General features: G+C 34.4%; 1 protein-coding gene across 1 annotated transcript in view; it reads left to right on the forward strand.

The window, feature by feature from the left end:
- The window catches only part of LOC128983586 (phospholipase B1, membrane-associated-like), a 154,945-nt gene that overhangs the window by 106,413 nt on the left and 32,995 nt on the right, over window positions 1-15,537 (forward strand). Inside the window, exon 6 of the mRNA XM_054402921.1 lies at window positions 5,043-5,194. Coding sequence (XP_054258896.1) covers window positions 5,043-5,194 — 152 coding nt within the window. The remainder of the gene's footprint in view (window positions 1-5,042; window positions 5,195-15,537) is intronic.

The raw sequence follows: 15,537 nt of genomic DNA on the forward strand, positions 1-15,537 counted from the left end.
AGAAAATCTCTATCTTGTACATTTAACGATATCTGTAAGAAGGCTTTTGCTATATCAGCAATAACTCCAAACTTCCCTTCCCTAAAACGCATCATATCAGAAGGAATCAGTTCAATTAAATTTGGTCCATTTTCAATACAGTCGTTCAATGAGGGTGAAAACTTGGTCTTTGCTGATGCATCAAACACTGGACGAATTCGTGTGGTAATACTACTCTCCTTCACTACAGGTCTATGTGGCAGGTAGTGAAAGTTGTTGTTCAAATCGTCAGAAGGTACAGCTTCAATGATGCCATCACTTAACCACTGTTTAAAAACTGATTCATAGTCTTCGGTTAAATTGTTACCATCCAATTTCTTTACAACTGTTGATAACCTCTTTTCGGCTATCTCTCTGTTACTAGGCAAAGGAGGATGACAATCAACCCAGGGCAAACTTACTTCATATCGACCTTCTTCATTTATAGTGGTAGTTTTTATAAAATGCTTTTTAACTGCCAAAGCCTTTTGCTCTTTGGAAACTGATTCACTTGTATCAGTAATGCCTATAGTGTCTAATCTCCACAGTTCCGATATGTCAGCATCATTAATAAACATTGATGTTAAACTATCCTTTGTTTATAAAAAAACGAATTGCTGAGAAACGCAAGCTAAGACGGATTTGGCAGAATACTCGAAACCCAGCTGATAAAAATAGGTTTAATCATGCAGCTCAAACTTTAAAACGATGTTTAGTAAATCTAAAGAATGAATGGTTTTCCGACTTTACCAACAATTTATCTCCAACTGAAGCCACAGATTACTCCTTATGGAAATCCACGAGGTACGTAAAGCGCCCAGTACAACATGTTCCACCTATCAGGAAAAATGATGGAAATTGGGCCAAAACTAACATGGAGAAAGCAAGTATATTCTCAAATTACTTTTCAGAAGTATTCAAGCCCTTACTTCCCAATCCACCAAACGACGAGAGTGATATTTTTGAATATTTGGATTCACCTAATCAATTATCTTTGCCTATATCACCCTGTACACCGTCCGAAGTTCTAAAAGTAATACAAAAGGAAATAAACCCAAAGAAAAGTCCCGGATACGATTTAATCACTGGCAGGATTCTGAAAGAATTGCCACGAAAAGGAATATTATTGCTGACCTTCATATTTAACGCAATATTACGGCTAGAATATTTTCCAGTTCAATTGAAGATAGCTCAACTTGTGGTCATTCCAAAACCAGGCAAACCACCAAATGAGGTCTCGTCCTACAGACCCATAAGTTTGCTTCCTGTTATATCCAAATTATTTGAAAAACTAATCCTAAGAAGATTGAACCCAATTATAGAAGACTTAAATTTGATTCCTGAGCATCAGTTTGGCTTCCGGAAAGGACACTCTACAGTTGAACAAACCCACAGACTAGTAGACATCATTAAAAATTCATTTGAAAGAAAAAAGTACTGTTCTGCTGCATTTCTGGATGTACAACAGGCATTCGATAAAGTGTGGCACACTGGACTTCTGTATAAACTTAAATCCTTGCTCCCCCATTCTTTTTACAGTTTGTTAAAATCTTACTTAAATGAACGATTCTTCCAGATTAAATTTCAAGAAATTTTAACCGACTTGAAGCCTATTCAATCTGGAGTACCCCAAGGCAGTGTTCTTGGACCTGTTTTATATCTACTATATACCTCCGACATCCCCGTGGGCCAAAATATTACGGTTGCTACGTTTGCGGATGATACTGCATTTCTCTCCATTCACGAAAATCCTCAAGATGCTTCAAATCAATTGCAAGTTGCATTAAATGATTTCGAACTGTGGCTAAAAAAATGGAGAACTAAAGTTAATGAAACAAAATCTTTACATATAACATTCACGCTGAGACAAGAAAACTGCCCTCCAGTTACTTTGAACAATATAGCGTTGACAGAAGTGGACAGCGTTAAGTATTTAGGATTCCATATGGATAAACGATTAACTTGGAAAACACATATTTGGTGTAAAAGACAACAAATGGACTTGAAGGTTCGTAAACTCAACTGGCTTCTAGGCAAAAAATCTAAGCTTTCGTTGACCAATAAACTCACACTTTACAAAGTTATGATCAAACCTATTTGGACGTACGGGATACAGCTTTGGGGAACGGCAAGTAAATCCAACTTAGCAATTATTCAAAGATTTCAGTCAAAGGCGCTACGAAGAATAGTTGATGCTCCGTGGTTTGTTTCGAATCGAACAATCCATGAAGATTTCAGAATACCTACAGTAATTGAAGAAATAACAAGAATTAGCAAGAACTATCAAGAAAAACTCGAAACCCACCCGAACAATATAGCCGTTAATTTGCTGGACAATAGTGATTTTCCCAACAGACTGAAAATTGTGAAAGTTCTAGAACTCCCATACCGATTTGTATAGTTTTAGTTATGACATGACTATTTAATTTTGCAAGATCTTTCACAGGGAAGATTCTTGGTCAAGACACTTATTTATATTATCCCTTTTACTAATTGTTCAAAGTACTGAACAGATTGTAAAATAAAATTAAGTTAAAAAAAAAAAAAAAAAAAAAAAAAAAAAAAAATGTTACAACAGTGGAGAGTGTAGTTGAACCTGTACTACAACTAATTATAGCCTTACCCATCAGTGTCCATCCCAGAAGAGTTTCCATAGCCACTAGTCCAGATTTCAGTTGAATCATATTTCCAGTGAATAGTTTACCCGCTATATCCGCTCCAATCAAAATACCAATTGGTAGCTCGGTCTCATGTATGTCAGTCAGAGAAACATTTTTCTCTAAAAGTTCCTGTATCCAGGGACCTTCGGTAACAGGTGGAATTTCCCCACATATGGTAGTTTGACTCAATACCTCAAAGTTGCAGTTGTAACTGTAATCTTGACTGGTTAGAAACACACGATGTCTGTTATGAATTACTTCACCAGATTTGACATTACCAAAAAGAGAGTGTATGATTGTTTCTTCTCCTAAGCTTTCGTAATTCATTTTTTCAGCCAAGTCCTTTAAAATGTAAGAACGCTGTGAACCAGAATCAAAAAGAATGCGAACAGTCTCAAATTGATTACTACCTGGGGTTCTTAATCTTGCCTTAACTGTTTGCAGAAACACTTTCACTTTGCTACTTGATTTATTGGCCAAAGCGGTATCTTCCACTACTGTCATTTCTTTAGATACCTCATCAACACATTTGCTTACACACTCATTCACTACTTCTTTGGAATGAATACTAGGACACATTATAGGATAATGTTTCCTTTTACAATTAGAACATGACAAATGAGCTCTACAATTCTTAATACGGTGACCAGGCTGCAAGCAAAGGAACCAGCACCTCTTTTCCTTTAAAGTGGACACCTTATGAGACAATGGCAATTTCTGAGCAGCAAAACAGTTACTACTCTTATGATTCTTATCACAAAAGACACACTTTGTATAAGAGTTTTGAGTTTTACCAGAGGACATGAGGCATGAAGCTGTTGGTATGTCTATCTTACCTGGTTGAGTTCGAGGTGACCTTTTAAAAGATTTCTCCTTCCCAGAGCTACTTATCCCAAAACCTGCCATGGCTAGACCGATTCTCTGTTCCCCTTCAACTTCAGACAACATAAACTTCATTAAATTGTTGAGTCTTTCCTGAGGGTCTGTACCTACTTTCAAAGGGCTTCTTTGCCACGCCCTTAAGAGATCTTCAGGCATACAACTTTCAACTAACGGGTATAACATGGAGGAACATTTATCTGTTGTAACTCCCAAGGTATCTAATGCACGCATATGAGACTCAAGTTTGTCATATAAACTTTGTAAGTTCATTGTGTTCTTGCCTCCTAGAGCATTTTGTAAAACAATTTTAAAGAGTTCCCTGACATAAACCTCTACCAATAGGTCATCTTTACCAAATCTGGCTTTCAAACATTCAATTGCTTTTGGATAGTTTGCACCAGTTGGAGGAAAACTCTGAACTACATCAAAAGCTCTTGATCCGGTAACTATGGATTGCAATAAATATTGAAACTTATCTTCTGAATCAATGTCTGAGTCACTATGAATTTTGCTAATTTGACTCCAGAAAGGTAGCCAATTGATCAATTCTCCATCAAACTTTTTGATCTCAATTTTAGGGAGCTTAAATTTCTTCTTACTAGCATTGTTACAGCAAGATCCAGAATGAACACTAACTACATCGTTACTTTGTTGTAGTAAATTCTGGACTCTTAATTTTACAGCTTCAAACAAAGCTAAATATTCTCCAGCTAAGATTGTTTCAGCTAACAGCTTATCTTCAGAAACATTATCATTATTCAATAACAAATCAAAGATCTGAGAATTCAAAACCTGGAGTTCATCAATCTTTATCTCCAAAAGCTTTAGAGTGGTTTGAATTTCAATTTTGTCTGTGGTTTCATTTTCAACTAAACTGTTTAGTTTGTTCAATGTTTTAGAAAAATAAGCCCTATATACTGTTCTATTTTTCTTTAGATTTTCCATCATAGAGATAGGTGAAAAACAAGTCCTGTCACGGTCGCCAAATGTTGTTTTACACTACACACCTACCTTCTTAAAGTGATGAAAACTATAAAGATAAAATTAGAAAAAAACTAGACTTTTTAAAACCACACTTCTATTTTCAACAACTCATATAAAACTATTATGACAACAACAAAACAAAACCATATGACAATTTAAATTAGTCAAAAGTAAATATGCATCAAATCACAGACTAGGAGATAACATCTATGTTAAGGTGCCATTAAATGTGTTCTAGGTTACTAGGTTCGATCATTTGAATAAAATAAATCCATACACAAAAGGAATAAAATGTAAAAAAAAATATTTTTTATTACAGAAACTCAAAATTTCAAACGTCCACAAAAACTCGATGTGACACGTCTCAAGTACCGGTACCCACAAAGTTTGAATCTGATTCAAAATGGCACCAATAACTAGTCTATGTTCACATCAATTGTATCTGTATTTTAAACACGTTGTTTTACAGCTGTTGAAAGTAGTGTGTTTGTGTTTCAGACGTGTCAGTGAGTGTGCGTGTGAAGAGGTCGCTGATGTGTCGTCTGCTACATCGCTTCTTCTGCACCTGTTTCCATCTGCGAGGATCAGCTGATGAGATGAGCATCATCACTGACCTCGTTCGAGGATACCAGGAGGCTGAACAGTTACTGGTCTGTAGGGTAACATACGACAATATCGGAAAAAACCTTCCAGTCAATAGTTGAGCACAGGAGTCCCATTGCTGTAAAAATTATGGTTCAAAAGTTATTGTAACTTATGTTATTTCCCCATTTAAACCCATAAAAAATAGAAAATCGGATTTAAAAAAACCAGATCTGATTCAAATGCGTCTGTTATGGTCCTTATAATTCTAAAGAAAATGTTGCAACCTATTGCTGTAAAAATTACGGCTAAAAAGCTATTGCGACTTTTGTGATTTTCCCTATAAAATATCATAGTTACTCCCATATCTTACCCACGCTAAAGGTTGCTGACAAGCGAATGGGAGAAATGTGTGCCAGATTGCTAACACCGTTTATTTCTTCATTGATTTCGGTTTCCGGAGGTCAAATTTGGAATAGTACAAAACAGAAATTACTGCAGCAGTATGGAATTGCAATGGCCTTTCTTTTACAGAATATGACCAACGGCTATTTAACAAATACTAAACATGAAGCGTTTCAGAGGAGAACAAGCGAAGCCCTGGCTGTAAAACCATACTCCCAAATTATCGGATGGTTGAGGATCCAAAGCCAGCTTTCCATCATTCGAGCAGTTTCGCTTAGGCTACGGGGAAGTAGACGTAAAATTCGAAGCATTCAATTTGAAGATGGTGCCGCAATTCCCCCATTGCTCTATTGAGCTTTCATTTTATTTTTTTATACATCCCAAGTAGCTAGTATTTTAAAATTAAAATTCTGTTCATAGTCCTGTAGCCTAGCTACTTGGAGGTCACGAATTGTGGATAATTATAGGCATGCACTGTGGATGCGACACTCCCTGGTGTGGATTAACGTCCGCACTAATGAGTATGCCAACTACGACGATCCGCAGTTGCTATCCTGATAATTAGACCAATTTGTCAATTACAAGGCAAAAATATGGTTCGGATTCCACTATAAACTGTAGGTCCCTTTAGTTGCCATTGGCTGAATGGGCAGTGTCTAAGGAACGTGTCGGCCTTAGTGACTAACAAGACTACAAGATCGTGCCACTTATCCTATATTCATCCCCATTCATACTTGGCTTAAATAAAATACTAACATTCGTATGGTCGCCATTTCAGAATAAAGTAGTAAAGTTTTAAGTATTAATCTATACTTATAAAGGGCAAATCCACTGACTGGCAGATGATCACTATATCTCACAAACTATACAACCAAGAACTACCAAACTTGGCATAGGGGGTCTCTGTATGGTGTAGCTGTGCAATAAGTCGGGGTTTTACAAAACTCAAAATTTAAGGCGGGTTTAGGGGGGTGAAAGCTGTTTCCGGTGAAACTCTACCATGTATGCATTTATATTTTGGCATGTATAAGCTAAACTAATGCTTGGATCTTAAATTTGGTGGAAACCGTCAGTGTAGAATGATATTACCTACAACTTTTGTATTTAATGTTTAGTTCTTTTCTATCTCGAACGGTTTTCAAGTAAAATCTGTTTCATGCTTGCACCTCAAAACAAGGCAGTTCCCATTTAACCACGATGACCAAACTTTCTATTTCAATGAAAGCAGTATGTTTTATAAATGTATAAAAATCTTTTGAAACATATTGTACCAGTACAAGTGCATAAGGATGAAAAAAATTATTTGGGACAGTTCCAAAAATAATTTACTAGGTGGCGTTCGCAGACGCGTCCACAATATTGAGCGGAGTCGTCAGGGCATTATACTCTATTGCCATTGACCCTCACCATCAAGCTTCTAAATTATTTGTACTTACAATATTAAAAAGAGAAAATTTTTGTTGGCATACAATTATAGGGTGATCAACATAGCTACAAACTATTTCCCAGTGAAGAGAAGCAATTTTTTTACGCAGAGATTTTATTATGGTTTTTTGACACCTGAATTTACATTTTAAGCTTAAAACCCACTGGGATGGTTTATTTACTTGTTTTCAAACAGTTTTTGGGTACAGTTTCGGCTAGTGATTACATTCAACCCAAACAATTTCGGCCTATACCATATTGGTTACTGATAACCGCCTGACAGTTAAACTGTATGGGATGATAAGTATACGACGAATGAAAACACGTAAGATATAACATTCATTCATATCCCAAGACCTCCAGAACAAAAAAAACAAAAAAACAAAAAACAATTAGAGTAATATAGTAGTTAAACAATTGCAAATGAATACATTATGAATTTTATTGAATGGAAAAACGAATATAATTCTAGGGTTTGACCAGGATTGCCTCCGTCCTAAGCTTTTTTGGCCGGGACTTTTTCGGAGCAGAGACCGAGCCGGGCCTAGGTTGGGCCACGCCGGTCGGCTGTGCCTTCACTGCCACATTCTTTATAGAGGTGACCTCCGTCCGCCTCAATTGCCTCTCCTCCTTTCGGGAACGGCGTTTTTCCCACGCAGCCCTAGTTGTCTCTACAACTGACCCCTTTCGGGAACTTCCCTGAAGGGGGGTCGTAGGTAGCTGTAGCTGTAGGTGCTTCACTGGAGCTGCAGCTACGTCCGAAAAGGATCTGGGCACAGCATTAATAGGTTTGTCTGAGTCGCCTTGGCCTTTACCGTGGTCCTTTTGGTCTGGACTCCTTCTTCTCTTTTTTGTCCGATGTGGAAGGCCTCTTACGTTTCTTAGAAGGTAGCGTTCTTTCGTGTGACAGAGACACAACCTTCTCGGTACTCTTCTCCATCGCCACCTTGCTCACCCCCCGGCAGGCAAAAACGAAGCCAAGGTCATCCTCTAGTTTGGCCATGCCGTTTTTAACAACTTGGTTTACGGCTTTCTGGGTCCGGAAGGTGTCCAGCATAGCTTTAATCGTCTCTTCCATGTCTCGCAGGCGGGTTTCGATGTTAACCTCTGCGTCAAGATATTTCTGACGCAGAAGCACCATCTCAGAGCCTTCCGACCTCAACGTTGCTGTGAAAGGCTCCTCGGGCATCCCTACAACAGAACTTATCGGCAGGGGAGTTGCTGGCAACGCCAGCTCGACGCCTGCATCTCCAAAGTTTTCCGCACCGTTCCCAGCTCCACTTGCCGAAGGAGATCCTAAATGGGGGAACTCCTTAGTGCATTTGGTGGTAGCAGGTGGGGGAGATGTCCTCACGTTTTTCGGTGGTGGCGACCTCTGAACCTTGGAGCTTCGGACAAAAGGGTTCCGCTCGACTTCCAACGTCTTTTCTGGCTCATTTGAGCTCTTAATCAAAAATGTGTTTTGGGGTTTTTTTTTAAGCCATCGTGTTTATCGTGTTACTCCTAGTTTGCCTTCCTACAAAATTGTATTATAAAACCCCAATCTGTTCAGACACCGAATTTGATTTAGATTGACAAACTTTGTTGGCACTAGATTGATTCTTTAGATTTCTGATCATTGAGTAGCCTATTAAACTTTTTATTTTGAGTTAACTTCCTTCTTTTAATAACTATAGTGACAGATTGCTCGACATAGCATAAGATGCACTTCAAGCAACAAAAAGAAAATAAATCGACCTTTAAAATTACTCTACCCTCTTGAAATTAACCGTGATGAGACTATAACCAGGTGCGTTGAAGAAATTTCTCAAATGGCCGGAGTGCGGCAAAGCCATAACAGTTCCAAAAAGACTGTTTGTAACATATGTTATTAATACCATATGTTGTGATTATAAAAAGAAAATAATGTGAATTGGACTATAGTTGAACTAATAGCAAAAAGATAATGTTAACTGAAACTTAAATACTTTAATTGTCAAAAATAAAACTTCTTTCACGCTTCCACATTTATATATTTACTTAAATTAGAACAAACTTATAAATCCGCGACAATTTATATAGTTTACAACATAAAACATGAGTAAATGTTATTGATCAAGACACCTCATGGTTTTTACCCATCGTTATAAGCAATTTACTTAAGTCTTGCCATATCGTTTTTATTTACTTACCATTTGCTTCTCTTGGTACTTTCCTGTTAAAGGGAATATTCATTATTATCGATGATTTTTTTTCTCTCGATACAGTATATCGATACTTTTGTTTTCCTTTACGATACAAATTGACAGCTGATCTTTAGGCTAAAATATAGTCTATTTCTATTATATGGATTAAGAAATGAAACTGTTATAAGCTAATCTAACGTCATAACGAACCAAACTTGCTGTATCATTTAAAAATTCCGTTTGATAACAGAAACGACGAGTGGATAATATTAAACGGAGTTTTTAAATGTTACAGCAAGTTTGGTTAGTTTTGTTAGGTTAGTTTAGAACATAGGTTAGTTTCATTTCAATATGTTTTTAAAATTTATTATTGTTTGTTGATTCTGAACAATATTTTATTTATCGTAGTTGTCAGCTGATATGTTTCAATTTGTTAATATCGATATATCGAGAAAAAAAAATCATCGATAATAATGAATGTTCCCTTTAACAGGAAAGTACACCCTTCTCTTATATATGCTTTTGACTCTCTCTATTGAAAATGGCTCAAATAAGCAAGCCCTCAATTGTTCTAACTCTTGACAATGCTGCGTAAGTAAAAATAAAATTTCTGACTTTCCTAAGTCCACCACAGCCTGATCTACAGTACATTCTTGACTGCAAAGGACTGAAGTAGATAGACAATATTTATTGGATATTGCATTTTAAAACATTTTACATCATACTGGGGTATAGGGAAATAACAAACCGTTGTACAATGTGGGTCCAAAAAAATGAATGTGTGGGTCAAATTGTACTAAAATGAAAATTTGGAAATCTTCTAGGTAATTTTCTGTTTCGGTAAATTTGTATATGAAGCCACCATTACATATGCCTGTAGCAGTCCTAAGATTACCTTGAAATATCACACAAAAACCTTTTGAAATGAAGATGTGTTTGTTAAGTCCTTGGCATATAAATTACAGCATGAATAAATCAAATACATTCATAATTAGCCACAAAATTATTAAAACCAATATAAAATACGTTTCTGTATTAGGCTACTCCATTTAATTTGAGTTGTTAAGCCTGCACTGAGTTAGTGTAAAACCTATTAGATTGGATTGTAGTAAAATAACCAATCTGACATAAAAATGTCAACATGCGGTTCTGTTGGCTGTAACAATTCTTCTAATTACGTGAAAGTATAAGGGATATCATATGAGAGGGGTAAGCTTAGATACCGGTATGACTGGACTTCAGTACGTATAGGCCAAGCAGTCTAGTCATCCTGACCTAAATTATATAGTTATCGTAACTGTACTTCTGTACAGGCCTAGGAAATCACTGTATTTATATAGGATAGGCGACTGTTTTCAATATTTTAAATTACAGAATTCCTGCTTTACAAATGCAGGTTCTATTTTCAATAACGAAGATTTTCATTTACTGTATTTAAACCAATATTTGTAACACAACTAATAGCAATAAGGACAATTAAAAGAAACAACCTGCTTGGAATGATTCAGTCGACTTACAATAATTAGGTATGCGAATGCGATGCTACGACAGCCAAGGGTGACTAGCACCCGCCGAACCCTTCAAATGCCACACTGTTCAACCCGATTGAATAAAAACAGTAAAATATATTTAATTCTCTACAACTTAACCACAGATAAAACTTTTCTGACCAAAAAAAGACAGTGTTAGTAGTTAACTAACTTTTTCATGTCTCGTGTCCAGTTTTTTTTCCAAAATGAACTTTATAAATATTAATAAACATAACCTACCAAATATTAATTTTAAAACTATACTCTTTGTATAAGGGTATTATTTCCTAGCTCTCTACTTTTTTTTTATTTGATCCAAATATAGAGAGGTTGTCAAAATACAGAGTAAATTTATAAGGTCTTCACTACTAATTTTTGCCGATTCCGATGCGTTATATCATTCTTGCATCGCTTCTATGACAAACTAAAAAGATTAGCACAACATTTTGTATTGCTTAATTGGTTCATGTCCGTTCTATAATACTGAATTAAGTTATTATTATGTGTTCGCTGGTTAAAGTAGCTGATTAAAATTGTTTTTTAACTCCTATTTGCATGGACCAATATTATTTGTTTAGTTCAAAAAAACATTTAGTCGACATCAGGGCACTCTAACATGAATCATAAAATCCAGACAGTAAATATTTTCTGCCAATGGTTAAACAACATTTAAACATTCATATTATATTATATATATACCTTTGCTCAGTAATACAACCTAAGAGTAGTAATCAATGATCAATGGTATTAATCAGACTCTTTTGTACTGTATTTTGTAATTTGCTAGCTTACTGTAGATGGTTTTTGATAACCAAAATGGCATTAGTCTTTCTTTATTTACAAATTACGTTGTTTTGTTAATTGGTAACCATCATAGCAACCCATAAGGCCAATGTTAAAAATTTTAGATTAGTTTTAATTTGTTCAGACATTATCAAATTGAAATTTGTTTGTGTACAAACATGCTCACTGTTTGTCAAAATAACCCTGGACAGTTTGGCTTTAATATGTCCAGCCGTTATTGAATTATCTGATTACATAGTTTGCATAAGTTCCGGTCTCAAAGAGCTCCGCTCCCCAAGAGTCTTCCTTAGTGGTAGCCATGTTGGATTTCTTCCCCATAAGAACAATGTTAAACATTACATCATTTGTGGACACGTAACGGCGTTATTTGTTAAGATATAGCTTTGAAATTTATAATTTGTATTTTTAACATAATAGACTCGTGACTGAGGTTTTTGAATTTCGAAAATCCATTTTCATTTCCTTTCAATAATTAGCTTAATTTTAAGCTAATTAATAATCAATTATTCATTATAAAAATTAAAAATTGTGAAATAAAAAACGTCAATCTCTAGAGGACCGCAATTCCTTAAATTTAACTCCTTATCCATAATTATATGACAATTTGCTGAACTGAAATATTTTCCTGCTACCCAACCTGACTACTAAGGAAGACTCTTGTGCGACCGGCGCTACAATTACGGAAGTTATATTTATTATACATATATAAAAAAAAATATTTTGTTCAAAATAAGATACCCAGTTACAATAAACATTGTATTCTGCCTTGTTTTCAATTAAAAACAAATAGTTGAAACTAGATTCAATTCATTTCTCAAACAAGGACAGTGATTGTTCCTTGTCAGTTTAAGTAACATAAACATGAACAAAGGTAGCCTAATAGAAAAAAAAACAAGGAAAGAATACTTTGAAGTAATGAATTACAAACAGAGTGAACACAATAGCCTAAACTACCTATAATGAGGTCAAAAAGTTGTTAACAATAAAATAAATCCAAGCAGTTAGTATAGCCTACCAATAGAATCAATTAAACTAGACCTAAACTTAATATTGTAATAATGACAAGTATTTTTTAACTAGTTTGATGATATTGTTTGCTGCTCATTTCACCTATGATGTTTGCATTTTTATAAATGGTTCATCACACAAAGATAATAGAGATAACATAAATATATTTATACTTTTTTGTTAGTTTAGATAATGTTCAAGGAACACCTTATGTTTCAGTATCTATTTGACAAGAAAGCCAAAAGTAAATTTTTACACCTTAAAAGTTAGAATAGCTGCAAACGGTTTATCACACAAAAAGTATAGGGGGGTAAATAAAAATTGATAATTGAGCCTAGCCTATTTGTCTATTTAAAAAGGATGCAAGCAGTTTATTTTTGTTTGAACAATATTGGTTCAGTTGAGAATATGTGCATACTGGCACTATTTAGTTGAAAATGTGCATTACTGGCACTGTTTAGTTGAACATGTGCATACTGGCACTGTTAATGTCAATGTTTGTTTTCACAATGGAAATTACACAGTTCATAAGATAGGCTATTGACTTCAATTAGTTCATGCAGCATGCAACAGGGGCACATTCACAAATTGGGATGTAGGCTATTGAATTGCAAACATTTAAAATGTTGAAAATTAGACTATAGGTATTTTTAAAGGTATTGCTTGAATGTTCTTAGAAACACTTTTAAACACAAGTTAAATCCATGGACCAGAAACAAGATCTGGCTGTTGAAGGACCAATTTATAATGTCATGAAATTTTGATAATTGATTAAAACATTAATTAATTTAGTGACTAAAATAGATTGAAGAAAAATAGTTAAAGAATTGGAACAAGTGGACTGTATTTTGTTGTGTTTACATGAAAGGAATCACTTACTGTTATTTCTCAATTCTTCTTGAAATGGAATACAATATAATGTTATAATGAATTTTCTTGAATTTTGTTTGACACTTTCTTCCTACATCTTCTCTTTTCATTCTCATTTTGTCTTCATTTGTTTATCTTCATTCACACAGTCACATGTTTTGTTTTTAAATTTTAATTGTTGGACATCTAGTAGTTAAACTGCTTGCATTTACAGTGTTGCCAATTTTAATAATGAAATATTATTTTTAGATACAATGTGAATATAATTTGATAACATATGATAATTAGTAAATATTGAAATGAATTGTAATTTAAACTAATAATAATAAATTGTAAACCTAAACATTGGTTAATGAATTTTGATTGAGTTAATAATTTAAATATGAATGAAATAAAGAAAACTGATAAATACTTAACACATGTTCTGCCATAGACAAAAAGAATTGGTTCTGCTTATTGACATGTCCATTTAAATGAAAATGATAGACATCCAAACATTTGCAGCTGTTGTACTGTCACCATTTTTGTAGTACGCTCTCACGGCGACTGCACGCTCCGCACCACACCACTGTTCCATCTCAACTAAATGAAATGTCCATTACTACTTGGCGTCATGACTTCAGTTTCTTATTACTACAAGACATACAGGTGTACCAACAACGACTTCAAAATTTCCCGTTTCTCTGCGCCACCCTGTATATGGGCAATTGGAGTTTTTGGTTAATTACTAGAAAACTACTAAAGATGGGTTTAAATTTATAAGTTTTTTTTGCAATACCTTCAAAATGATACGCCATTTGACATATGTTTCTATTAAAAATTTTTATTTACATGGCTACCAACATAAAAAAAATCATTGAAAAAATATTTAGTTTTTAAAACTTTGACATATTACATATAATATTAAAACAAAACTCACGAGGATTAAGAATTTGTAAACAGAACGAAAACAGATTTAGTGGTTTTAACAGGGTATTCTGTAAATATCAATTAATATTTTCAATACAAATGGCCGCCATTTTGAAACGGATAAAGATAAAGGAGTTCTGTTTTCACTAAATTGCTTGTCTAGTCTAGAGCTATAAAACTATGCATAACATGACATATATTTAAAAAAACTTGTTACGTTGTTCCTTGCGTATGAATTCGTGGGGAAAAGTTTTGTTTCATCTCTGTAAGTCAAGCTGTTCGTCTGCAATCTGTTTAGGATAGCTTAGAAGACTCACCCCGTATATGGTTGATACTATATGGAGTTGTCTTTTGGATTTCGTTGGAATTATATTAAATGTGACAAAAATAATTTTATTTTGGATCTAAGTCCATGTTAGATATTAGCCAATGTAAGATTTAAATAGACGCCTCAATCTATAAAATAAATTGCATTTCCGGATTTACCAAAAGGATTATGACCAGTTAAATCAATAAAATTAGAATTTCGCTGATTCATTGTTGTTTTGTTTAGCATAGTTTTATTTTTATTTTATTTTAAGCCGAACAACTCAATTGTATCTGTTTGTCTGATAAGGGTGTGGTTGTTTGTTCATTTGTTACGCTTAAGCACCATATTTGTTACTGTAAAAATCAAGTGTACAATTGTTAATCAAAATGTTTAATGGTATAGTACCTATGAAATGGTGAGGTGGTGTTAAGCAATTTTTAACTAGGGTAGAAAGGAGTCCTCAATAAAAAAAAATAGTTTTCTTCATGTTAAGTGGTCTGGAAATTCTTGATTTACTCAACGTTTAAATTTGTTTCAATGTTTAACTCCTATGGCAAACGAGTCTTAATTAACTTTTGTCACCACAGTTCGTTCCACATGACGAATTTTACGAAAAATTCGGTAACGTGAAAGTAGTTAAAATAGAGTCACGCAATTGTTTTTTTTTTGTACAGTAATAATAACATATTTAACATGCAACCGATTGTTATTTTTAAGTATACATGTATACGTCGTATACACATTCTGGAAAAGTTTAATTCATCGTATAAATGCTTTTTCAAATAATGTGTACACGTTACGTGTAAATAATTTATTTAATTTATAAATGGTTTATAAAAATGTAATACCTATATTATGTAAGGCGGATGTTGTCCCCACCTTCTACAGTAGCCTGTCTATAAAAACTATAACGTCTTTAACTAATATAATGGTAAATTTATACATACACCACTGTTTTGGTATCTTGAACTTTTTGGGCTGACACA

The sequence above is a fragment of the Macrosteles quadrilineatus genome, unplaced genomic scaffold (assembly GCF_028750875.1).
Source record: "Macrosteles quadrilineatus isolate MER2022 unplaced genomic scaffold, UCM_ALF_1.0 Scaffold_1__1_contigs__length_201487025, whole genome shotgun sequence".
NCBI lineage: Eukaryota > Metazoa > Arthropoda > Insecta > Hemiptera > Cicadellidae > Macrosteles > Macrosteles quadrilineatus.